Here is a 27,264-nt window from a genome sequence, read left to right on the forward strand (position 1 = left end):
CATGAGAAAATACCAAGGGAATTATCTGTGTGTGCTCTAAAAATGTAGGAAGGAAAGGTTTATTAAAAAAAAAAAGAAGAAGACCAAACCCTATGTTTACTTCCTGCATTCCACATCTTCCAAATGTTTGAAGTAAAATTTCTGAAACTGTTCCAGAACTGGATCCACTTACTTTGCCATTCTTTTCATTCTTTCTGTTCCTTTCCTTCTTGTTCTCCCTGCTGCCACCAATTGGGGAGGTGGGGAGAGGGAACAGATATGCAACAAAGCACTTTTTACAGATTTCTTCTGGGCAGTATTTTACAGGTATGCCTCAGTTAACGAAATAGGTGCATTCCTAAACTCAACTTCTTTAACAGTAATTTTGGTACCAGGTACAGGAATAGCATGGAAATGATAGTGATAAGTTTCTTAAACACATAAAGAAAAGTATTTATCCAAGGATCACTATGTTGGCCATACAGCAAAGTACAATAACATCCCAAAACCACAAAACGGTGACTCCTTTTTTGGCCAACTAAAATGCACAGAATACATGATGCAAGCTTTTGAAGCTCTGCTGGCTTCTTCATTAGGCAAAGGAGTAAAAAATCATACAAGAAAAAGAAAATTATGATGATGGGAGAGTCACAGGCTGTAAGATTTTTAACCCTTTTGCCTGATGGATAAGCCAGTGGAGCTTTGAAAGCTTGTGTCATGTATTTTGTGCATTTTTGGTTGCCCAAAAAAGGGAGCAAAGGTTGGATCCTTCCTATGACTGATTTTGTCCCATTGAACTCACTAAGGTTTAGAAAATGAAATTGGACATTGGGATCCATCCTTTGGGATCTATTTGGGTGCTCTAATGGTGACTTGGCACCCAAAAATGCTGTGCACATTTCTATGAACAGAGAAACTGTTGTTTGTTTGGTGGTTGTTGTTGTGTGCCTTCAAGCTGTTTCCAATTTATCGTGACCCTAAGGCAAATCTATCATGGGGCTTTTATGGCAAGATTTGTTCAGAGGGGGTGCTTTCCCTATGTGCACACATTATACTTATGCATATGTTCTATCTCTGGTTGAGGGTCAACGCATTTAGCATAATAGCAATTTTATTATGGCACATAATAAAGTATCAAAGAAAGTATCTCATGCATGCATCTGACTAGGAAAAAAAAGGCTCACACAAGTTGTTTTGCTGCCACAGGCAAAGGACAAGATGGTGTTCCCTCCTCATTCCACAGAAAGAAGTTGACTGGCTGACAGTTAAATCTCTCTCTTTGGCACAGCTGATGAGATGGCATTCTCCATTACCCCTGAGGGAACAGGAGGCCCAGAACAGGTTGGATGGCATACACTGCTCTGTTCCCCAACAAAGAAAAATGTACAACAACTGAAGAGTAATGATGGAAAAGTAATTCCTTGAGTTCACTTTTCTCCTGTCAATATCTATTTTGCACTCCCGGAGAGCAGCAATTTGTTTTAAATTGTTTTTACTTGGTTAAATTGGTTTTACTGTGTGCTGCCCTGAGATCCCATGATATAAGACAGGAGAAATGATACAGAGGGACAGAGTTAGAGATACAGATGAGGTATCCTTTCTTGGAAGCCTAAGCCTTTTAATGTATTTTAAAGAAGAGGAAATGCACACAAAATAAATAAAAAATCAAGAATATTTTGAAAAAAATGTGCATGACTTAACATGTATTGTTGGAAGAAAGAGAAACCTTAGTCAATTGCAAAAAAGGTATACAGATGCATGCATAAATTTCTCTCTCTCTCTCTCTCTCTCTCTGAATATGCAAAGTAGCAGTAAATAGGAGATCTACAAGAAGAAAAGAGATAAAGGGATCCTAAAAACTAGGTACTAAAAATGTGAGCCTCAACTTGCACATTTGCAGAACCCAACAGCCCTCAGTGTATTAACTGTGGTCAATGAAAGAGGAAGCCTCCCTTAAAATAACTTTCTAAATTATAATTAATCCTAGCAAGAGAAACCATTTTAAGCACAATATCCTTCAAGCAAAGCTTGCAAACAAAGCAATTCCTTTAAATTTTCTCATCATCCTTTCAGTTTGTGTTTACTACGATGTCTTGTACACTGTAAAGTATTTCTGGGCCTGAGGCAGGCCAAACCTGTGAAAGCTCCTAAATTAAAACCTGAAACCAATCCTGGCCAGCTCCTGAACTGTATATAAGAGTTTGTGGTGAGGTCCTGTGCTAGAGGGCTGCTCTCTCTCTTTCTTGCTGCTCACACCTGCTTCCTTGGAAGCAACCCATCCCAACCTTTCATAATGACTCAACAGATGTCTGCTGCAAGGACCTTCATGAGAGGAAGGGGATTCAGCTCTAGGTCTTCTGCCTATGGGCTAGGTGGGCACAGGACCTATGCTGCTTCTGTTCGCTATCCAGTCAGAAGTGGATATGAGGTCCCTGCCTTCACCAGCCAAAGTCTTGCCAACATGGGTGGAAGCAGAAGAATTTCCTATGGTGGATATGGAGGCTACAATGCTGGATGCTATGGTGGTTACAATTATGGTCATGGTAGTGGCTATGGTAACCTAGGATTTGGTGGCACTATGGGTCATCACGGCCCTAGAACATATGACTCCACTGGAAGTTGTGGGCCTTTCGGAGGATATTCTAACTCCAGAGGTGATACCATTCATGGAGTCAGAATCAACGAGAAGCTCCTGAAGCCGTTGCATGTGGGAGTGGATCCACAGGACCATGAAATAAGAAACCATGAGAGGGAAGAAATGAAGGACCTCAACAACCAATTTGCTGGCTTCATTGAAAAGGTGAGAGGAAAAAAAACCCACAATCTGTTTCCTGGAACAAAAAGAATGGCTCAGGCCAATGGCTTAGGCCAAGGGGTTTGTGGATGAATTACTTTAAAAATGGCTGTGCAATGCTATGTCAGCAGCCAATGGGATCTGCATCACATGGTTCTGTTTTGCATGGGACTTTGTGACTGGTACATACGCTGAAGCGGAAATGACTATGAAAGTGGAAATACTATGCACAATCTACTCAAAGTCAATTTTGTTTTATAACAGATGTTGGATTTAGATGCACCTAATTTGGATTTTTTTTACAACATTCTGAGTCTTTGAATTTTAGGATTTTCAAACCTTGATGTTAGGCTTAGTCTTAGTAACAATGGTTTTACTTGAATGACACTGAAATCAGTGGAAAGTAAGCTGCAGCTTATCCTGTTGATTTCATTGGAATGTAAGTGAGATATTCAGATCAAACCCAATGTGCAATGGGAAAGGTCTACCACTTCCTAAACAAAACTGAGTTCCACATATTTTTTTTGCTGGATGGCAGTTATTACCCCCACCCCAAATTGCATCCAATGGGAGAGAGTTTATTGCAGTAGTTCTCAGGATTTGGTAGTCTCCAACTTTATCTGGTGGCATATTGGGGGAATGAGAGGTCCCAAAATCTATGAAACCTTGGCCACACTTGGAAACTTTCCACAGCCACTCCATTTAAAGTCTCACTGATAAGACTGTGCTGCCACGCCAGTGTAAAGTCCCACCACTGCCCATGAAGATCTCCCCAGGTGGACCTCCCTCGCCAGCTGCAGAGTGGGAATTCTGCAAAGTTATATGGAATGCCTTCAAAGAAATATAACATTTATACAGATATTTGAAAATGTGGTATTTACTATTATTGTCCTAGAATTTATCAGCAATGTGTGAAGATTTATTGTTTTTAAAGTTCCTTCAAAGTGATTTTAAAATGGACACTTGGATTCTATAACTTTTTAGGAATCTGAAACAAGAGCTTTGCAATGTTATTGCTTTGTATTACAACTCCCAGAATCCCCAGCCAGCCTGACTGGTGACAATGCTAGCTGCGGTGTTCTAAGAACTGTTGTCCAAAAATATTACATTTATAGGCCCTACCCTCTAAGAAATTCACATCTATTTATCAGAATCTTTTGGGAATTGTATTTATGTGTTATCATAAATATCTTTCTACTTTTTACTTTTTAACACAGATTCGGTTTTGACAAGCAATACTTTAGTGACAACACTAAGCTGTTTGTCTTCTGAGGCGCTACTGCTTGCTTTACAAAAGAAGCTATTTACTTTGTGCTAAATAGCACGTGTCTTCTACAAAACCCATGAAGAGGACCAGACATTTGTTCTTATAGAACAGTGCTCCTCGGGATATCTGATGTAGGAGACCAGCAATTTTTTTTCGTAGTGTGGTAGAGACAAAGTACCATATGTGTGCCCCTTGGCTCCAATTGTTTCTTCCTTTCCCCAGGAACTCTCTAGGGACTGGCAGCCAGTGGTCTGAGGACCAGTAATGGTCCAGAGAGGACTACTTTGAGTAGTACAGTGGACCCTTGTTATACGCTGGGGTTTGGTTCCAAGATCCCCCATGTATAACAAAATCCATGTATGCTAAAGTCCCATTACATATAATGACATAGCAAAATGGTGTCCCTTATAAAAAATGGAAAATCAAGGTAAATTTATACTTTTTTGGAACATTTTCAATCTGTGTATGCTTAAATCCGTGTATAAAAAATCCGTGTATAAGAAGGGCCGACTGTATTGCTTTAGAACACTTTGGATTAGGGCTGTGAGAAAATCCTCCAATTCAGTATAGAACCTGATTTGATGATAAGGCTCAGGCTCAAATTTGTTTTGGACTGATTCCAATTTTATCTGGCTCCCTTCGGATCTTAAATCTCAACCAAGATTTGGACATCTCCCCTATTGCTCTGCATTGGGGCTGCATCGACCCTGCAGAATTAATCAAGTTTGACACCACTTTAACTGGCATGTGGATGAAATTCTGGGATTTGTAGTTTTGTGAGAAAATTTGCAGTCTCTGTCAGAGATCTGGTGCCACAATAAACTATAAATTCCAGGCTTCCATAGGATGGAGTCATAACATTTAAAGTAGTGTCAAACTGCATTAATTCTGCATTGTGGCAACAGCCCAAAAAAGCTACAAAATTTCAGGTTTTTTTTTTAAAAGTACAAGTGCATAACATTAGATACATGATAGCACCTACAATTCCAGAGTTGTCACTGTGCAAAATCAATTTTCCATCTTCCCCTGCCACATCAGCCCACCATTGGTGTTTTCCTTATGTGATATAGTTGGATGCACCATGTACAGCTTCTTCCCTATACTTGAATTTTCCCTTATCATTTCAGGCAACTCTGGATTCAAATTGTGATGATCCAGCCCACTTTGGCATTGATCCAAGTAGGCCCAAATTGGTCTGATTTGTTTCAGAATTTGGGACTTCTCTGCAGTGGTGTTACTATGGCGGTGTGGGGTGTGTGGCCTGCACCAGGTGACACTTTAAGAGGGGGGTGACACCATTGCACCTCAAACACCTACTTTTGGGCAAAAATGGGCTGTGGCATTCATCTGCTTCCCTTTAAAATGCTTTAAAAGATGGTGGAAGTGGGATGAACCCAGTCAGCGAAGAAAGGAGGGGCTCCAGAATTTTTAAAATTCAAATTTCAAAATTGTAATTTAAAAAAAATTTAGACAATGTTTTGAATTTTTTTAAAAAAAATAATTATTTTTTTTAAAAATTGTTACTGCACCGGGTGACACCAATCCTAGGGATCCCACTGCCTTTCTGAAGTGCCTTCACAGCCTTTGTTTACATTTTGTTATATATTAGATGAAATCCAACATCAAGTGAGCTGAGATCCATTTAGATAATACAGATCTCTTCTGGTGGGTCCCTCAACAGAAATCTTCTTTTTAAAAATGAATTTATCCAATTTTTATGTGGTGAGATTGTTAGGTAAAGAGAGCTAAAGAGTATCTATGGCTTTCAGTTTCGCATTATTGGGGGAAAATTTAAGTGGCTCTTTCTGCCCTATTCCCTTTCTCTTTTTAATTATGTGCACAATTAAAAATCAATATATCTCAAAAATTTACACAATCATATTTTAGCTGGGACCCACCAGCATGGCCATTTGAAGAGCACCCTAGATTACCATATATAAGTCAACCTCATGTATAAGTCGAGGGCAAGTTTTGGGGACAAAATTATGCATTTCAATATGACTCGTGGATAAGTTGAGGATAAAACTTAGGGGCATGTAACAAAGGATATAAAAGAAGAAGTTTACTGTCTTCATGTAGAAATGTGTTATTCAGATCCTTCTAAGCCCAGTTCCTCTTGGCACCCTTTTGAGGAGAAGCACCAAAGAGGTGCCACTGCTGCCATTTTCCCACCCAAGCATTAAGAAGGCCAGAAGCAGCATCATTGTGGAAATGGATAAGGGGATTGGTGCTTCTTTTGGCTGCTCCCAGGATGAAGTGAGCTCATACTTTTTGCCACTCAGAGAAGGAGAAGAGTTAAAATACACTACTTACATTGACCCATGGATAAGTCAACCCAACTTTTTGAGGTCAGTTGTTAGACAAAAATTTGTAGACTTGTACATGGGTATATACAGTATTCAAAATGGATATGATCAACTCTCTATCAGAATGCATGCATATGTGGAGCATGTCAATTTTAGCCCTTAGCAGTGTGCCCTGACACACTGTGGCGGGATACAAACCGCCGCTTTGCGGCGCTTCCCCGCCGCCGCCGTTTGCTCCGCGCGGGAGCTGTAGCAGTCAAACCGCGCGGCTCCCGCGCGGAGCAAAAAAGAAGCTCCATTTCGGAGCTTCTTCTTGCGGCGCCTCTATGACGTCGCGAGGCGCCTGGCGCAGACTCGCGACGTCATAGGCGCCGCGACAAGTCTGGACGCTATGCGTTCAGTACGTAAAGATGGCGGCGCCCATGTGGAAGGGGCGCCACCATCTTGTACGTATTGTATACGTACTAGGGTTAGGGGGGTGCGGAAGCACCGCCCCTTCCTAACCCTAGTATGTATACAATACGTACTATATGGCGGTATGTATCCCGCCACTATTAAGTCCTGGGTGCCTGTTTGATTTCAGTAATAGTTTTGGCATAACTAAGGGCCCCAAAGCAGCATTCTATCCTTGAAGGCTTGGAGTCTCAAAGACCTAGAGTCTCTCTGTCTGGTGCCATTTTTACTTTAATTGCATGTACAAATCAACCTAGGTTTTGTTTACTGAAATTAGAGTTGGACACCCTATTTACATAAAAAATTAGGGTATATCTTTAAGAAACTTCCCCCTCCACAAAATTATAGCAATTAATACAAAAGCCTGCAGGGACAAGGTAATTCTCTCCTTGACCTTAGCATCCAACTCCTGAGTCCAATTTTAGTTCTCCTATAAAACTAGAAAACTATTGGGTTCCTAGAAATTCAATGGCATTTGAGCAGACTGAACGCAGATCAGTATGATGATGCTCTTGCTTACATGCCAATAGATGTATGGGGAAATGTCCCTCTTTTGTCATAATACTAGAACACAGGGTTATCCAATGAAGATGATGATAGACCAAGGGGAGATTTAAGACAGACAAATGCATTGCCATCTCAAGCTATTACAAAGCCTTAGACAAGGTACCATTCTGATATCCCACCCCCCCCCCCCCATCCCATTCCACTATGTTATCATCACTGAAAAGGCTTCAGTGACTGACTATTTATACATGCCAGATGGATAGACTCAATCAGGGAGCCCATGGTCCCAATAGGATCTGAGCAGGGAGGTAGAGGATAGGTGGGCTTGGAGATGTCTCATTCACAGGGTCAACTCGAAGGCAGCTAACAACAACTACTCCCTGCTATACAACTGGCTCTTGTGACCCCTCCTGTCAACCACCAGTTGGAGACATCTCCATTTAGATTAGAGATGGCAAGGATTCAAAAGTATTTGAATAATAAATGAAAAATGGATTTTCCGAGCATTGAGAAATCTTGACAAGGAGAATCTTGGGTCAATGAGAATCTTTACAGTTTCAGACTTTTTGCATGGCATTTTCTATGTAGGAAACATGATTACAGGTTTAAGCCCCTGTAAAGAAAACATTCTAAAGATAAACTAGAACTTACTTTTCCATTAGCAGGGGTGGAGGATCTCCAGATGTCTTCATCCCAGTTTCCAGCACCTAGGTCCCACTGTGCTCCCTCCTAGCCTCCAAACTCTACATCCAATACACAAAGCCATTTTGTATTTTGTGAAATACTGGGGTGGGGTAGGGGGAGAAGCAAGATGCAGGGCGGCTCTGTGCTTCATTTTAAGACAGAGGTATTGCTATTGGGGGTCTTAAGAATGAAAATAACAAATGTTTCCTCTATTTTTCCCCAAGCTTCTAGGGGAGGGGAAGATAAGGGTTAGGGCTGCATGTGGCCTGTGACCACAGGGTGAACATCACAATCTGAATGCTGCTCCACTTCTCCCTTTGCCAGCAGAATAGTAGTGGGTCCTCCCTAGAACTGGAGAGCAGCTTTACTGATGCCTGACCAGCCTAGGAGCTAGTGGAAAAGGTGAGGGGCAGGGGGAAGAGCAGCCACAGCAGCTATCCCCATTGCAACAAGGATAGGAGGGAGAGGCGCAAGGGAAGGGAGTAAGATCCAGGCAGTTCTGGAGAAAACTTGGGTGATAATTCTATTACCATAAAAGGCAATGAAGAAAGACCATATTACTATACTCCCTGGCATGGCTGGAGCACCTCCATGATGGAACAGATGATACTTGAATGGGGACCACATCTCGTTTGAGACATAAATATTGAGCACTTTTCTCTCCATGCCTATGACTCTTCTGGCCTGCTTTTAAAAAATTATTATTATCCATTTGCCCACATCTCTTCCTCCATGTTCTACCCTTTCTTCCCCCATCCTACTAACTTGATTCCCTGCCAGCTGGATAGAGACACTTCTCCCAATAGTTGCCAATAGGAACAAGTGTTTCTCTTATCTACTTCTAGTGGTGGCTCTGAAAGGACAAGTAATCCCAATACAGTATCTTCCTCCAAGAGATGTGTTGATGACCACCAAGTTAGATGGCTTTAAAGGGAAATTGGAAAAATAAGTCAAGTGATAAGGTCTATTTATTATGCCATGACTAAGCAATCAAAGGCATTGTGCCTTTGAACAGGAACCGTCTGCTTGGAAACAGAAATGGGTGTATGTGTGTTTGGGGGTGTTACTATCAACATGTTGGGCTTCTGGGCTTTCCAAAGACATCTAAGTGGCCATTGTGATAAGCAAGATGCTAGACTAAACTTTTGGTTTGATCCAGGAGGCTTTTCTGATTTTGAATGGATAAACTCAATCTAAAAGTTTGCAGGTTTGCTCTTGAAAGCAGGTTTGAGTTTGAGTTTCAGATTGTCCTTTCCTTAAAGATATTGCATTCTCCTTTGGTCAACAGGTTCGAACACTGGAACAGGAGAACAAGGCCCTTGAAACAAAATGGAATCTCTTGCAACAATATGCCATGGTGCCAAAGAAAAACCTTGCACCATACTATGAAAATTTCATCTCTAGCATAAGGAATCAGATAGACTGTCTATTACATGATAGAGAACAACTAGCAAGTGAAAACTCAGCAATTCAGCATCTGGTGGAGGAATTCAAGAGCAAGTAATTTATCTGCTACTACTGCTGCTTCTCTTCTCTTCCTCCTTCTCTTGCTTTTCTTCCTATTTCTCCTCTTTCTCATTCTTAAAGGCAAAGGCAAATATCCCCTGAAGCTTAGGAGGTCCCTAAAGTTCTCAACTTGTCCCATTTAGCAGCTATAAGGGATTCTGAAGCTCCATTTGGTGGGTGGTTCAGGCAATTTCTTGTTGCACAGAGCTCTTCTCCCATGTTCCAACCAACAGATATGAAGAGGAATTCAAAAGGCGGACGACAGCTGAAAATGAATTTGTGCTGCTCAAGAAGGTAAGATACTCAGATTCCATGGCTAAAATGGAATTTTGGAGCACAAAATTCTAAAATTCTATGTACATGTTGAGTCCCCTTTATCCAGAATTCTGAAATCTGGAATTCTTTAAAAAAAAATTTTTTTTCATGGGTGACTGAGATAGTGACAGTTTTGCTCTTTGATGGTTCAAGATATGCAATTTTTTTCATGCACAAAATTATTAAAAATATTGTATAAAATTACCTTCAGGCTATGTGGATAAGGTGTATATGAAAGATAAATGAATTTTATATTTAGACTTGGGTCCCATCTCCAAGATACCTCATTATATATGTGCAGTGGACCCTCCCCCCCCCCCCCACATATGGCAAATTTCACCTATGCCTGAGCCCCATTAACTTGAATGGGGCTTGTGCTTGCGGCATCACGTGTGCGCCATGGGCGCACACCCCATTCATCTAAATGGGATGCGCTGCCCCACGCACTCCTGCACGGCTTGAGCATATATGCTCAAAGTTGCATATAATGTGTGCGCACTGTATATGAAATCCCTGCCCCCCAAATAAAAATAATCCAAAACACTTCTTGTCGTAGGCATCTTGGATAACGGAGACTTAACCTGTAATTTATTTAGTTATACTTAAGTCCTGTATATAGGACCCCAGTGGTCAGCTCTCCTACCCCTTTCCATCTCACCTTTGACTTCTGTGCCATCATTTTCCCCATGGCAAGTAATGCTCTGAGTAGGAAATGATTGCCAGCCTGTCCCTTTTTACTCAACATGGAGCGTGCAAGTTTAGTTGTACACTGCTTTATCACTGAGGTATTTACTATGCAGTCTTGCTTGGGAAGTGACACTGTTGGCTAAGCGAAATGCTATTTCTCTCTTTTCCCTGCCACATTTTGTCAGAAAATGGAGGGGTTTTCTGTAACCCCAAAGCCTAGACTGTCTGCATTGCTAGTCAATTGTCCCTGAGCTTTGGTAACATTTTATTTGAGATCATACTTTCAGAGATTCTTTTATTATGTCTCCTTTCTTCCATTATAAAATTCATGAGCCATGCCAACTGAAATTCTGCAAAACAGTGATTAATTGGATCATCATAATAATAATAAATGTTTTATTTGTATACCGCCCTTCCATAGGATCAGGGCGGTTCACAACAGTTAAAATTACATAAAAAATTCCAATATACAATATTAAAATTACAAAACAATACAAAAGAAAAAAACAACAACAAATGCCCCCGGGTTAGCCAGCCATTGCCTGTGCGGCCTTTATGGCGGGGGGGCCTATGAGGACTAATCGGGGAATGCGATGTTAAACAGGTGAGTCTTCAACTCCCGTTTGAATTGGGCCAGGGAGGTGACTGAGCGGAGCTCTATGGGCAGCATGTTCCAGAGGGCCGGGGCGGCGATGGAGAAAGACCTCCTAGAGGTGGAGGATAACCTCGCCCCGGGGACCCTAAGGAGTTGCTGCCCAGATGTTCTGAGGGTGCGAGGCGGAATGGGCATAGGTTCATCACTTTTGGTGACTACATGTTTAAGGGGTCATGCTGGTTGTCTGATTCTAGAGCTGGTAGTCCCCACCAAAACAAACAAACAAAAAGTTTCTTTCCCAAGCCATTTCTGAAGTTGTGCTTGAAATTCAAAGTTTGCCCATTTTGATTGGCTAAATAAATGAGATTAATATATAATTTATTAATTACATTCCGACAGCAATCACACACTGTTGAAAACTATTTTATTGCACTTCAAAAATTGTCAGATATTTGCATTTGCTGATGTTCACTACCAATACGGTCATACAGCTAATGTTATATGTCAGGTACTATCAGATCTTTTGACTGTTAGCACTTACCAACTGCCAATTCTTAATTGCTAAGCATCAGATATTTGTTGGTTATTCATAGAGCTGGGAAATACTCATCATTAAAACTGGACAGAATTTTGTTAACCTGGGAAGAGGGTTCTTTCTGCTGTAATTCTGGGGCCTGCCATTTCTTGAAGGCTTAAAAATATTGGAGTCATATAAAAGAAAGTGTATGTTAAGATCTCTGGATCTCCATGTTTGGCCCTCAGTCTCAAGACCTCTATAGTCAGGCCCCCATATCGGAAGGGATTAGGGACAACCTCCCCCCAAGTGGAAAAGTTACAAACAAAAATACAGCCTGCCTTTATAACTGTGAGGGTTTTATTCCAGACCACCACTTGCAGATAACAAAAATAAAAAATAAAAAAATTGCAGGATCTTAAGTCCAGTTGTTCCAAATGGCAGTGTGCCATGCATGCAAGCATGCTGGCACAGCCAGTCAGCCACTTACATTTGCCACCAATGGGGAGAATGGGGTGGGGCCATCTGCAGAGGCTCAAACCCACAGTGACAAGCCAGCAGATGGCAAGAGCCAACTGTAAATATAAATTAAAAATGCAATGTCTACCTGAAATAACACTTCTCTTGGAATCTCTTGGTCCTCCAGCATGACTCTGTGGTCAATGTCTGCCAGAGGTTCACAAGAGAATTGTTATGGAGGACCTAGAGGGTCCTAGAGAAAAATATAACAATCAAATCTGCAAAAAAGGGGAAATTAGAAAATGTGTTTATGAGGGGGTTGGCAATGTACTTTCTTATCCAGTCCTCAGTGGGAGAGAGAGGGATATCAGGAAAAGAAAAAGTTTAAAAAAAAAAAAGAATGCAATATAATGTGCTACTTAATTTATCATGCTTAATGGCATCTTCTGTGACATCATCAGGAAGCCATCCCTAGGTCTCAGTTTTTGACTTGCAGTCTCATAGCCTAAGATGGTACTAACCTGGCAAGCCTATCTTTGAGCCCGTACAGACAAGCCAAAATAAAGTTGCTTCAGGTCACTTTGGAGGTATGCTGTTTAACTGACACATGCATCTTAAGAGGCCAGAAGCTGCACCAAAGCTGTGCTCCCATCATTAGGACTGCAGCATGGCTTTGGCGTGGCTTTCGGCCTCTTAGGACACATGCATCATTTAAACAGCATACCTGCAAAGTGTCCCAAAGCAATTTTATTTTGGCCTGTCTGTACAGGCTCTTTATTTTCATTCATGGCCTTTCATGTGGACACGTCTAATCTGTTCTGAGGGTTCATTTAATTCCATGCTGCTCCTAGCTTTGTTCTTATTTCATGAGCAACCACATTACTGTCCATGTTTAATGCACTGCTCAATCCTCTTCAGGATGTAGACTCCATTTCCCTCAGCAAAACAGAGCTGGAGGGGAAAGTGGATTTGCTGAGACGTGAACTGGAATTTCGCAACGGTGTCTATATGGAGGTAAGAACAACCTAGAAAGTATCTTAAATATATAAACTCACAGCCATGGCAAGAAGTAGCTATAAGGTAGGGCACCTCTGCCCTCTGTACTAAGGAAAGATTCCCTATGCCATTTTAGGAACAGTTTGCAATAAAGACACATTAAGGCAAGTCTGAGTTTTCCAATGATCACGTAAAGAGGCTTCTGTTTGTTTTTTGGTTGCTTCCATTTGCCTTGCTGCCTAACATACACAAAGTGAGCCTGGAATGACATAATTCCAGGGTAACGTGAAGGATATGAAAAAATGGCCAGGCTGCCAGCATACTGGGAGATCCAGTGAGGCAGGGAGAGAAAGGAGTTATGTTTGGTGCTACTGATAGCAATATGCCCCACCTTCAAGGAGAGAATTTCTCCTGACCATGCAGAAATTCTGCAAAATTATATGACAGACACAGTAGAGAATTTCAAGAGGCTAGGGATATATACCCTAAAGGTGCCAGATCACCACCAACCAATGCCAGATGCTGTGGGCTATCTTCCAGGGAAAGAAACTGGCAAAACTACCCCTGAGTATTCCTTGCCTAAGAAAACCTGTCCCAGTTCACCATAAATCAAATCTTATTTAACAGTAAATAATAACAACAACAACTGTTTCAGTGGCGTAGCCTTACAGGTGATGTCTGATAGCATGTTTTAAAACCACACAAATGGCATCCCACAGTATCAACTGCATGGGAAAGCCTCCTTTTCAAAAGAGTGGAGATACATGTACAAACGCATCATCATGTAAGGTGGGAATAAAGTCAGCTGTAATTACTGTATCCTAAAAAGAAGAACCATGCTTATTAAAAGATAAAGAACAGCTTCATGTGGTGTGATTTTTTCACTGGCTTTGCAGTTTTGGGGGAATTGTGTTTGGTGAATGATGTAAGAACTACATTTTATGTAAGCTACAGCAAAATCGCAGAGTATATTTTCAGTACCAGAACTTGGCATGATGCTGATACTGATCATTATTATTTCCTATCCTTCGTGAAAAAGGTTGTCCTGAGATATCTTGGGGGGGGGGGGGGAATCACTTGCTGTGAGACTTTTAAAAATCCTTGAGTAAGACTGGATAGACCTTCATTCTTCATTCTTCTGTTTTCAGTGGTTGTGCTTGAACAATTTTGTTTTTACAAATAAAACAAAAACAAATCTTTTTTGGGGGGAGAATATGCTGAGGGAATGCACAAATTTTTGTCCCCACAACCCAAATGAAAATGCACCGAAGAAAACTTTTGCACTTTTTCTTTTCTTTTCTTTTCTTTTCTTTTTCTTTTCTTTTCCTTTCTTCCTTTTTTGTTCTCATGTCTGAGAGTCAAATAAGTGAAAATTTGGATCACTACTACTCCCCTTGCAACTCTTGCTATTATTTCCCTCTGAGGCCATGGATGCTGTTTCCAGCATTCACTGATGAGTAATCACAGGCAGCATGTGTTCATTTCATCAGACATTCAAATTCAGAAGGCATCATCTGCAAAAGGCATCTGTTATTACCCCTGTCTTTTTATAAACTAATGGAAATATGAGCATCTTTGTTATCTGATTCACATATATATCTCCTGTGACTTGCAGGAATTAACACAGTTGGGTGGCCAAATTAGTGACATGAACATCCTTTTGCAAATGGACAACAGTAGAGACTTGGATGCTGACTTAATCATCAAAAATACTGAAGCCTGGTACCAGAACATTGCCCAGAGGAGCAAAGAGGAAGTAAATGCTTTGTATGGAAACAGAGTAAGTTTGGGCACACAGTTGCATACAACTTATTTTTAACTCTTGGTATCTGTCTTCTCAATGTGTCCACACATTTCCTCTTCAGTCTTTACATCAATAAAAGTATAGTATCTAGATCAAGAGAAGTAATAGTGCCACTCTATTCTGCTCTGGTCAGGCCCCACCTGGAATATTGTGTCTAGTTCTGGGCACCACAATTCAAAAAGGACATTGAGAAACTGGAGCGTGTCCAAAGGAGGGCGACTAAATTGGTGAAGGGTCTCGAAACCATGCCCTATGAGGAACGACTTGGGGAGCTGGGGATGTTTAGCCTGGAGAAGAGAAGGTTAAGAGGTGATATGATAGCCCTGTTTAAATATTTCAAGGGATGTCATATTGAGGAGGGAGCAAGCTTGTTTTCTGCTGCTCCAGAGAACAAGACCTGGAGCAATGGATGCAAGCTACAGCAAAAGAGATTCCACCTCAACATTAGGAGGAACTTCCTGACAGTAAGGGCTGTTCGACAGTGAAACACACTCCCTCGGAGTGTAGTGGAGTCTCCTTCTTTGGAGATCTTTAAGCAGAGGTTGGATGGCCATCTGTCAAAGAGGATGCTTTGATTGTGAGTTCCTGCATGGCAGAAGGGGGTTCGACTGGATGGCCCTTGTGGTCTCTTTCAACTCTAGGATTCTATGATTCTATGATCTAAATTTGTAAGTATTTTCATGAGCATTTTGTATGCATAAAAATATGTATTCATCTTTGTGCATTCCCTCTTGTTATATGTATTTTTCCAAACAATTTCCTAATCTATATTTTTCATACTGCTCCCCTCAATTTACCCACTTTGTATGTATTTTTAGACTGGACAACTTCATCACAAAATCTGGGAAAGTATGAAAATGAAAGGATAAGTGTGGGCTGGTTCACATGTTACTTCATGAAGTTAGTACACATTAGGTCTGTTTGTCTCAAAGCATGAACAGAACAAATGTCTCCAGTTATGGAATTGATGTTCAAAAGTCTTTTCTAAACTGAAATTCAGATAGTGTGCAATGTAGAGCAGAGGGAATCTATGTACAAAGAACAATGAAGGAAACCCTTAATCACACCCTTGTTCAGCTCAATAGTCTTTTGTATGGCTGTTCCTCACATGCTTCTGAAATCATTTTACCAAAATCAAATCCATATTGTTCACTTCAGTTTTGACTTAAGCACAGCAACCTAGGTGTGCATAAAGCCAACACCAAAAATATTTGACTTATTCAGGGTTTTCTCCCTTTTCTCAGAATTTTTCAAATGTTTCCTCAAGAAACTCTGAAGGTTGATATTTTTTGGCAATTCTCTTTATTTATTATTATCTTTATTGCTTCTATATATCAGTTCCAAGAGCTTCAGGAGCAAAGGGCAAAATACTTGAATGATCTGAAGATCAATCAGCATGAGATTGAAGAGCTAACACGGGTGATCCATAAATTGCAGTCTGAACATGACAGCATTAAAAAGCAGGTAAGAGAAGATCTGATGTCTGCTACTTTTTATCTGGAACTTAATAATAAATAATAAAATAATAAAAATTTTATTTATATGCCGCCCTTCCTCCGATCAGGGCGGCTTACAACATATTAAAATACAAACAAATTAAAATACACACTCAAATAAAATACACGTAGAAAACAAACTAACAATAAAAAGCCCCATAGCCCAACCTCTTGGCCACGAAAGAGGAGGGAGGCCCACAGGATATTTATTCGGGGAATGCCTGTTGGAATAGGAAGGTTTTGAGATCCTTCCTAAATTGGGCCAGGGTAGTAGACGAGCGGAGCTCTGTGGGCAGCGCATTCCAAAGGGCTGGGGCAGCTATGGAGAACGTCCTCCGAGAAGTGGAGGCTAACCTAGCCCCAGGCACCTTCAGTAGCTGCTGCCCAGACATTCTGAGGGTGCAAGGCGGAATGTACGGGGAGAGGCGGTCCTTTAGGTAACCTGGGCCCAAGCCATTTAGGGCTTTATAGGTGATTACCAACACCTTATATTGAGCTCGGAAGCGAATGGGCAGCCAATGGAGATCTTTTAAAACCGGTGTTATATGGCTGGTCCTGGGAGCGCCAGTGACCAGCCGGGCTGCCATGTTCTGCACCATTTGCAGCTTCCGAGTTTGGTATAACGGTTGCCCCATGTAGAGTACGTTGCAGAAATCCAATCTCGAAGTTACCAGAGCATGTACGACAGTTTCTAGGTCCCTCTGGGCCAGGTATGGGCGCAGCTGGCAAATCAGCCGAAGCTGGTGACAGGTGTTCTTGACCGTCGCATTCACCTGAGCTGTCAGGTGAAGCGACGAGTCAAGAAGCACCCCCAGACTGCGCACGGAGTCCTTCACAGGGAGCGTGACCCCGTTCAGGACAGGTGGAACCACCGCCATTCCTGGACCAGGAGAACCTATCACTAGTACCTCCGTTTTCTCTGGATTCAGCTTGAGTCGGTTTTCCCTCATCCAGCCCATTACTGACTCTAGACAGGCCACGAGAGGAGAGACGCCATCCCCAGTCACTGCATCAGTCGGAGACATAGAGAAAATGATTTGGGTGTCATCAGCGTACTGATAACCCCGCGCCCCATGTCTCCGGATGATCTCTCCCAGCGGTTTCATGTAAATGTTAAATAGCATGGGAGACAGAATGGCCCCTTGAGGGACCCCGGTTTTAAGGGGCCTCTCGTCGGAACACACGTCTCCCAGCTGCACCATCTGGGACCTCCTGGAGAGGTAGGAGCGGAACCACTGGAGCGCAGTGCCCCCGATTCCCACCTCTGCCAGGCGCCCCAGAAGGATACCATGGTCTATGGTATCGAAAGCCGCTGAGATGTCCAAGAGCACCAACAGGGACACGCTTCCCCTGTCAATGCCCAGATGGAGATCATCGACCAAGGCGACCATGGCCGTCTCAACCCCGTAACCTGCCCGGAAGCCAGTTTGAAATGGGTCCAGATAATCCGTTTCCTCCAAGACCCCCTGAAGCTGGATTGCAACCGCCCTCTCGATCACCTTTCCCAAAAATGGTAGCAGCGAGACAGGCCGGTAATTATTATGTACCAGGGGGTCGAGGGAGGGCTTTTTTAGGATCAGTTTTACTATGGCCAATTTAAGATCCGATGGAAATAGCCCATCCCTCAAAGATGAATTAATTATCCGGCGTAACAATGATGTTACCACCGGTCCCCCCTGGGCCGCTAACCACGAGGGACAGGGATCAAGAGAGCAGGTTGTTTTCCGAACACTTCCGAGGATCTTGTCCACATCCTCGGTACTCACCGACTCAAAGTGATCCAGTTTAACATTGTCCACGGAGGCTCTGGACACTTCTACCCTAGGTTCTGCACTAATGTCGGCATTCAGACTTTCGCTTATACGAGAAGTTTTATCCGCAAAAAAGTCGTTAAACAAGTCACAGCAGGCCTTAGAAGGTTCAAGGATCTGGTTCAGGGCGGGAGGGAGCTGAGTTAGCTCCCTAACCACCCTGAACAACTCTGCCGGACGCGACTCAGCGGACGCAATACGAGCACCATAGAACGAATTCTTTGTTGCTCGTATTGCCTCTCCGTAGTCCTTTAACAGTTGGTCTAGGAGAGTCTTATCGTCTAAGCGAAGGTGTTTCCACCAACGGTACTCTAGCCGTCGCAGGGCTCGCTTCCTTGCCCGGAGATCTTCCGTGTACCAGGGCTTACGTTTGGAAGCGGGCCTGAGAGGGCGCTTGGGAGCGATCCTGTGTATAGCCCTAGAAAGACCGGTATTCCAAATACCGGTGAGGGCATCAACAGAGTCGCAGTCATTTCCAACCGTGAACCCCTCTAAGGCTTCTTGGAACCTCTCAGGTTCCATCAGCCTTCGAGGGTGGACCATCCTAACAGGTCCACCACCCCTGGGGGGGATCTGGGTAGAGGCCTTGAGTTTCACCTCTACCAGGAAATGATCCGTCCATGACAGGGGGGAAACATTAACTATTTCCACCCACGGATTCTCCGCCTCTGAACAGAAGACCAAATCGAGAGTGTTACCCGCACAGTGCGTAGGACCCTGTATCAGCTGGGACAGGCCCATGGCCGCCATGGTCTCCATGAATTCCCGAGCCGCACCAGATGGAACATAGCTGGCCGTGAGGGAGATGTTGAAGTCACCCAGGACAAGAAGCCTGGGTGTCTCCAGCATCAGCTCAGCGACCAGCTGTGTCAGCTCGTTAAGGGAGTCCGCTAGTGCACGGGGTGGCCGATACACTAACAGAATCCCTAGACTGTCCCTAGCCTTTAGGGTCAGGTAAATACACTCGATATAGGAGGTCTGTCGGATGTGGTTCCTGGAGAGGGACACGGTGTTCCTATGTACCAAGGCCACTCCCCCCCCCGCCCACCTAACCTGCACTGGTCCTTCACCGAGTACCCAGCCGGCAGGGCCTGAGCCCACACAGCGTCCCCTTCAGGCCCCAGCCAGGTCTCGGTAATGCAAGCCAGGTCACACTTAGAGTCCTCCAACAGATCCTGGAGGATGTGGGTCTTGGTGTTAAAAGACCTGGCATTGCACAGGAGCAGCGACAGGGTTTGTGGCACGGTTGGAGAGACCCTCAGGTCCTTCAGGTTGGGAGGGGGACAGGAAGGCGAGATAGATATGATGCATCTATCACGCCTTCCCCTGGAACGCAAATCCCTTCTCCCACCGCCATACCTCCCCCTGCCCCACACAACCTCAATTGGAGCTCCGCCCACCAAGGTGTTATCCCCGGCCCAGGCATCCCCCGCATCCCTATCCTCCCCCCACCCCTCTATGGCTACTAGAGGAGCAGAGGTTAGCCACTACAGGCATCCTCTGCTCCCAGGGCCAATCTAAGTTATATCTCCAATTTCAGACTTAAACAAAATGTCTTACCATTTTTGTGACCTTTGCCTTTGACGGTAAAGAACTTTTCTCCTTTTTGAGGAAACATTTGCTTCATTTTTTTTAAAATGATGTCTTACCTTTGATCTCAGTTGCCCATAGTGACTTCATAAGGTGCATCTACACTGGAGAAACAATGCAGTTTGACATCAATTCAACTGTACAGTTCTACAGTTGCTGAATGGAGATAGGATTTGTTTTTTATATATACCCATCACACTGGAAAAGTTGGCCTTTTCCAGCTGCAATTAGAAATAAGACCTGGGAATGTGGGGCCAGGCTTGGGAGAGGGAACAGAAAGCCTTTCAAGCAAGCTGTATCTGGCTCACCTGGTTCCCACTTGGCTTGGTTTAGATTTTACCATTGGTGATCATCTTGATGCAAGGTAAAATGGCTCGTGTCTAATGAAGCCCCCTATCAATCCATTCACAACTCTTTTCAGTGAATGGACTGCCATGGATAGTGACTGGGTACAGAGATAGGAAGGTGAAATGAAGAACTAAAATGCTGAAAAGAACCTACGTAATATCTGCTGAGAGCCAGTGTGGTGTAGTGATTTGAGTGTTGGACTACAGCCCTGGAAACCAGGCTTTGATTACCCGCTCAGCCATAGAAAGCCACTGGGTAACCTTAGGCAAGTCACACACTCTCAGCCATCAGAAAGCTCTGTAATAGGTTCATCTTAAGGTCAACATAAGTCAGAAACAACAACAACGTATTTGGGGAGGCAGTATATTTTTTCTTGTCTTACTTCATTGATATAATTTTTGTTTAGTTCTGTTTTTATTTCATCTTGAATGTTTGTCACTCTCTTAAATTAAAAGGTTCAAAACTCCCAAATCCTGGCCTACCTTTTCTTTATTGGTTCTTTCCTCATAATCTTTAAGGTTAGGTTTGTCAGCATAGGGGGAGCCATACACAGTCTAGAGGGGTTCTTTGAGAAAATCAGAAATGTTCTTCCTTTTGATTTTGAGCTTGTATTATCTAACTGTCTTATTGAATGTGAATCAGTATCATTTCCTCTTATATAAGCTTTATTTTATCTTTATACTCGGGAGGATAGGTTGGTGCATTGCAAACATCCATTTGTGAAGTTGAACAGCTTGGAGATCATGCTTTTAAAGATGCTCAGGAAAAGCACAGTGACCTGCAGGCTGCTCTGCAGAAGGCCAAGGATGACCTAGCTGGCATGCTGAAAGATTACCATGACCTTCTGAATGTCAAGGTGGCCCTTGACATTGAGATTGCTACATACAAGACACTACTAGAAGGCGAGGAGATCAGGTGACTATGGATTCTATTAAAGAACTCACCAGAGATTAGTAAAGTTACATTTTTGAACTACAGGTGGAGTCCCCCTTATCCAAAATGTTTGGGGCAAGAAACATTTGGGATTTTGGAGTATTTGCATATAGTTGGAATCTGAACTATTTTAGATTTCAGTATTTCAGATAAGGAAGTCTCAGCCTGTATTACTCCCAGAATTCCATAGCCGACATGCCCACTGGCAATGCATGTTCTAGTCCAAAAAGACAGTGATTCCAAAGCCTGGTTCTCACATATTGGGACATTACTTTAGTTTTCTTTAAAATTTGTGCAAATATTTCATGTGGGTAGATCCCTAAATCTGACTCAGATTTCACTTCAGGTAAATTTTTTGCTCTAGACAAAATTCATTGCATTTCTCAAGACATATGGAAATCCCCATGAGATATTTGTTGGCATTACTAAAAATCTGTTTGCATTCCTTTACATCCCTAGGGTTTGTGTTTTGTGTGTGTGTGTGTGTGTGTGTGTGTGTGTGCTCATGAGCTAAAATCCTTAAAAATAACTTGTATTAGGCCAGGTTCTTCTACATGGCTACAGACCAATGGCTGTGATGGATTAATTTTTGAGTGGGGCAGGGTGCGGTTATTTGTAGATGTTATTTATAGATATGTCATCAGATAGGTTGCCTGAGTGAATCACAGCCGTTATATATTACCACAAAACACAGAAATCCACAATAGCCCAACTAAAAAAGCATTAAAATATATTTCAGTATCCAGCCCACAATCATCATAATCACTCCATCTCATGGTATGCATAAAACCAAGTAAGCACAAAACAAATATTGGCTCAAAACAATATTGTTAGTCAGTTGATAAAAATCAGCATGGCTGTGTCAGAGAAAATCCCTTTCATTAAGTCATTCCTAAACATGGGCGATCCAACTGGAAAGACTCTGCTTCTGGCCAATGGGTAGAGTCAGGCTGAAATTGTGCTGATGGCAGTTTAGATCCTGTAACTCCCATCTGGTGCCAGTCTGCCTGTCCCAGAACAAGTTATTATCCACCAACATAGGAATAGATTCAGAGCTTGAAGTACATATGATAGACTAAATTCACATTAATCTCAAGTAAAGCAGACCCATAGAGTCAATGGAATTTATGTAAGTATTGCTTTATTAAGTTCCCATGATTCAGTGCTCTAATTGGGGCAAACAATTGGCCTGAAGCCTGTGGCTTCTTCATCTTCCAGTCCTTTATGCCTAATAATGTAACCTTATTACTGATTAAGTTTCATCAAGCAGATAAAGTATAGAAATATTTTAATAAAATAACACTGCTGCTGCATAATAAATAACTTGGCCAGCAAACCAGGTTCCCTTGTGCACACCCTATCAAAATGAACTGGAACTCTCCAAGTTATAAGAAGGCACTCTCCTGCCATTCCAAAACACTGTAAATGGGTTTGTGTGGGAGAAGTGCCTTCCAGATTCTGTTTCTAAAATCATAATATGATCAAATGGTAATGATACTCCTCTTTTCTCCCCCTCAATAGGTTACACACAGGAAATCCCTTCAGAATAGGTAAGTAAGAATAATGTTGGGCTATGGTATGATATATGGTTTGAGCATTGGCTGAAACCTGGAGGCCAGGGTTTGAATCCCTGCTCAACCATGGAAACTGACTGAGTGACCATGGGCAAAGGAAGACAAAGGCAAAACTCCGCTGAACAATCTTACCAAGAAAATCACTGATAGGTTCACCTTAGGATTGCCATAAGTCTGAGCTGGTTAAATTTGATTTACTTCCACTTCATTCCCTTTATCTGATTCTAAACAAACACACAGTTCCAATGCAGTTTTCATCCAGACTGGGATAAATTATTCCCCAGAATCGCCCAGTCAGCATTCTCAGAACTGTACTCCCTCCAAAAATATTGTGTTTTTTCCAAGCTGTGGTTTCCATCCCATAAGATCTGGAAAGTCAGCAAAAGCAATGCTACAAATAGAGGAAACAATCTGGTCTCCTTGTGGTTCAGTCCCCACACATGAGCTAAAATCTCTGAGTGCCTCTTTTCCTTTCAGATGTGATCAGACCCCACTACATGGAGAACTCAGCTGGATTTGCAGCTCCATGTGGATATAGACCTTTAGGTAGAGGATATAATTCAGGATATGGTGGTGGATACACAACTGGAGGCCACAGAAGTTACCACCGGAGCTCCAGCACCAGAAGTGTTGGAGACTACTCAAGACCTGAGGACAGCAACAATGCAGCTACAGGACATGACTCTGCAGATGCAGAATTCGATCCCAGAGGAGCAAACAGCTCCAGAGGTGTCTCTTACTCTACTGGTAAACCAAACTCCCCTATAGGCATAGACAGCTCCTCTGTAGGGGAAGGGGTTGGTGCAGGAGTAGACTATGGCCCAGGCCCAGGATTCAGCTCAGGAAGTGCACAAGGATCAGGCAGCTATGTAGGCCGGGGGCGTTTTTCTAGGGGAAGAGCAGAAAGTTTCCCTGATGGAGGCTATCCCTCAGGGTATTATGGACCAGGCTATTATGGACCAGGTGGTGCTATCCCGTTTGGGGCTGGGGGCCTGGGACCTAGGGTTAGGGGTGGCCCCATGGTAGCGGGCTACAATCCTGGAATTGCTAGAGGTGTTGGCATGAGCAATGCTGGAGTTCCAGCTGTAGGCATCCCTGTTGTGAGGGGGTTAGGTTTGGGAAGGGGTCCATGTGTAGGGCTAGGTGCTCCTGTCGGGGTATGCCATCCTGGAGCATTGGGAGGTCCAGGGGGTATCTGTTACCATGAACCGGTAGGAGCTCCTGCTGGTATCTGCTACCCTATAGGAGCTCCTGGAGGGGTCTGTTATCCTGGAGCAGTAGCATTCCTATAGATGTCTGTCTGCTGCCCTGAACCATTTGACCCATCAGCAAAATTGCAATTCAAACATCTTACTTACAAACTCACCTTTTTTGGGAAACAGTACTCAGTTTTCTAGTAGCATAGGAATGAGAAAGTAGGTCATGAAATATATTTTTAAATGACCTATATGCTTCTCTTGGGTTATTTTGGGTTTGCAATGAACTCCAGTGAATCTATGGCCCCATTCCCACTGGCTTATAACCTGGATTAGGACGCGAATCATGGGTGCATCGTTTCCATTTGAGCGTGAATCCGATCCGCATTGCTCCGATATTGTTTCCATTGAAATTCGAATCTGATTCGATTTATCTTGAAAAATCCGAATTATAGGTCGACAAAGCGGTTTAAAAAAATAGCAGCTTTTTAGTGAGTTTTCCTGTGCCTCCCGAGTCTGATTCGGGGCAAATGAATGGGAACGAAAGGGTGTCTGATTCAGGATCTTGAGGATGGGAGGAGCAGTGCTCAAGGGGCTCACCTGGGGGTGTCACCTGCTTGTTCTCTTCCCTGCATTACCAGCACCATTTTCTTTCGTTTGCATAGCATTTCTCCGAGTGGAATGGGAAGCAGGGTAAGGTGATCGCGTTTCATTGAGCTCTAAATGCAGTAAACACATTACTCCCCCTTCAACCTCCTCCCTGCTCCACATTCATAGACCAGCGTGTGAGGAGCCCCATTGAACACCATTTTAAACTAGTATTTTTTTTCGCCTCTGCCTGAGTGCCTGAGCGCCTGAGCAGCAGATGAGCTTTGCAGTACATGCCTGCTCGATTGCCCCCCCCCCCCCCAGACAGCCCAGGGAGCAATGGGGGAGGCAAAGGGATTTGGGGGAATAGAAGCTCTTTCTCTCTTCCAGAGGAACTATGGGAAGACACAGAATAGCCTTGGATGCAGAGGGGTTTAGGAGGAATAGTGACTACTTCTCTCTTCCCAGAGGAACTATGGGAAGACACAGAATAGCCTTGGATGCAGAGAGGTTTAGGAGGAATAGTGACCACTTCTCTCTTCCAGAGAGAGTCTGGGGAGACACAGAACAGCCTTGGATGCAGAGGGGTTTAGGAGGAATCGTGACCACTTCTCTCTTCCAGAGAGAGTCTGGGGAGACACAGAATAGCCTTGGATGCAGAGGGGTTTAGGAGGAATAGTGACTACTTCTCTCTTCTAGAGAGAATCTGGGGAGACACAGAATAGCCTTGGATGCAGAGGGGTTTAGGAGGAATAGTGACCACTTCTCTCTTCCAGAGAGAGTCTGGGGAGACACAGAACAGCCTTGGATGCAGAGGGGTTTAGGAGGAATCGTGACCACTTCTCTCTTCCAGAGAGAGTCTGGGGAGACACAGAATAGCCTTGGATGCAGAGGGGTTTAGGAGGAATAGTGACTACTTCTCTCTTCTAGAGAGAATCTGGGGAGACACAGAATAGCCTTGGATGCAGAGGGGTTTAGGAGGAATAGTGACCACTTCTCTCTTCCAGAGAGAGTCTGGGGAGACACAGAACAGCCTTGGATGCAGAGGGGTTTAGGAGAAATAGTGACCACTTCTCTCTTCCAGAGAGAGTCTGGGGAGACACAGAACAGCCTTGGATGCAGAGGGGTTTAGGAGGAATAGTGGCTACTTCTCTCTTCCAGAGGAACTATGGGAAGACACAGAATAGCCTTGGATGCAGAGAGGTTTAGGAGGAATAGTGACCACTTCTCTCTTCCAGAGAGTCTGGGGAGACACAGAATAGCCTTGGAGGCAGAGGGGTTTAGGAGGAATAGTGGCTCTTTCTCTCTTCCAGAGAGAGTCTGGGGAGTCACAGAATAGCCTTGGATGCAGAGGGGTTTAGGAGGAATAGTGGCTACTTCTTTCTTCCATAGAATAGATTGAGGGGAATGGAGGCTCCTTCTTCCTTATCCAGAGGGGGAAAGTGCCTAAGCGACTGATTGGCTGTGACGTCAAGCGCTCAGGTGCTTGAATGACAGCTGCTTTAAAAAAAAGAGGTTCCGGAAGGGCAATGGGAATGGAGAGCAAAATAACCCACTTCAAATTACCACAGGGAAAATACCAATGGGAACGAAAAGAGGAGTAAAAAAACCCTGGTCTGTTTGCACCCATTTTTAATGGAAACGATGGGTCAGATTCAAGTCAGAATCCGAGTCAGAATCGCAGCGAAATAAGCCGCTTTTTTTGCCCAGTGGGAATGGGGCCTATATCTTCTTTTACATAAGTGTCTAATCCTAAACCATATGTACCTCCCACATCCTTTCCCTCCTTGCATTTCGGCACTAGTATCTTTATTTTTGAATCAAAACTACATATATACACACACATACAGTTTTATTCCCAAGTATGTCTTAAATGAAAAACCTATCAATGGGTTGTTTTTGTTTTTGCAGAAGAGGCCATACTAAAAATGTTTTTTAAGTCTCTTTCATGACATGAAGACTTTTATTAATATTTATTGTGGCTTACCTTAGTGTTGCGGCTAGCGACAGACAAATTTGTCAATTTTGCTTTCCCCATTCATTTTTGTTTGTTTTTAAAATTTCATTCTGAAGAAATTTGAAATTTTTAAAAGTTTTATCAACTGGGCAAAACAGCCACATTCTGCAATAGGCTAGTTTAGCACTGATGCTATACCTAGCATGGAGAGAATCGTGTTATATCTGTGAGCCACAGGACTGTTAAAAAGATACATCTTTAAAGAAAAAGAGCTAGATAGCCATTCAAATACAACCCAGACTAAGCACTCAGTGCTCTCTGCCAGGATGGAGGATTGGTTGATTTCACTTTCTGTTTTGAATTTTTAAAATGGACACATGGACACCCCCCCTCCCAAACCTAAACCTTTCACAGCAGAGATGCCCCAGTCCCCCAGCCCCAATGGCAAATTTTTATTTTTAAAAACAAACAAATGACCATACTGAATGAGATGTTCACCCAACCCATGTTGTGACTTTGAGCTTCATTCCCCAAGGCCTCCAATGTCTTGGTATGCTTTGATTACAGTGCCCTCCTTTTGCATTGCCGAGTTTAACAGGTACACTTTATTAATAATATTAGAAGGATAACACACCTTCAGAAATCAGGACTTACAAAATCAGTAAACATATGGAGCACATTCCTGATTGACCTGCACTGGAAAATGAAGTATAGAATGGTTATATAGAGTGGTGAATATAGTGAAAAATTGGGTTTAGAAAAACTGGAGACCCACTGCTCTAGTTTGGGATTGGTGTCTACAGATCTGGGATGAAATTCTCTGGTGATTTTCTTCTTCAAGAGAGTAATGTGTAGCTTTTGAGATTTTCTTTCTGTTGGAAGAGAGTCTTCAGAATCAATAAAGT

General features: G+C 43.0%; 1 protein-coding gene across 1 annotated transcript; it reads left to right on the forward strand.

Moving 5' to 3' along the window:
• The first annotated feature begins 2,275 nt into the window (after nt 1-2,275).
• On the forward strand, nt 2,276-23,910 carry LOC149322606 (keratin, type II cytoskeletal 79-like). Its single transcript, XM_089529654.1, has 9 exons — nt 2,276-2,779; nt 9,279-9,490; nt 9,730-9,790; nt 12,985-13,080; nt 14,678-14,842; nt 16,205-16,330; nt 20,806-21,026; nt 22,566-22,594; nt 23,096-23,910. The coding sequence occupies exons 1-9, from the start codon at nt 2,285-2,287 to the stop codon at nt 23,908-23,910; spliced, it is 2,220 nt and encodes a 739-aa protein (XP_089385780.1). The 5' UTR covers nt 2,276-2,284.
• The last annotated feature ends 3,354 nt before the right edge of the window (nt 23,911-27,264 follow it).

This window comes from Sceloporus occidentalis, unplaced genomic scaffold (assembly GCF_023333645.1).
Source record: "Sceloporus occidentalis isolate IW3139 unplaced genomic scaffold, rSceOcc1.0.p SCAF_1, whole genome shotgun sequence".
Lineage (NCBI taxonomy): Eukaryota > Metazoa > Chordata > Lepidosauria > Squamata > Phrynosomatidae > Sceloporus > Sceloporus occidentalis.

Coding starts and splice junctions, on each gene's coding strand:
- LOC149322606 (XM_089529654.1), top strand. CDS start 2,285: ATGTCTGCTGCAAGGACCTTCATGAGAGGAAGGGGATTCAGCTCTAGG. Junction 9,491..9,729: donor GTGGAGGAATTCAAGAGCAA/GTAATTTATCTG, acceptor TCCAACCAACAG/ATATGAAGAGGAATTCAAAA. Junction 13,081..14,677: donor GCAACGGTGTCTATATGGAG/GTAAGAACAACC, acceptor TGTGACTTGCAG/GAATTAACACAGTTGGGTGG.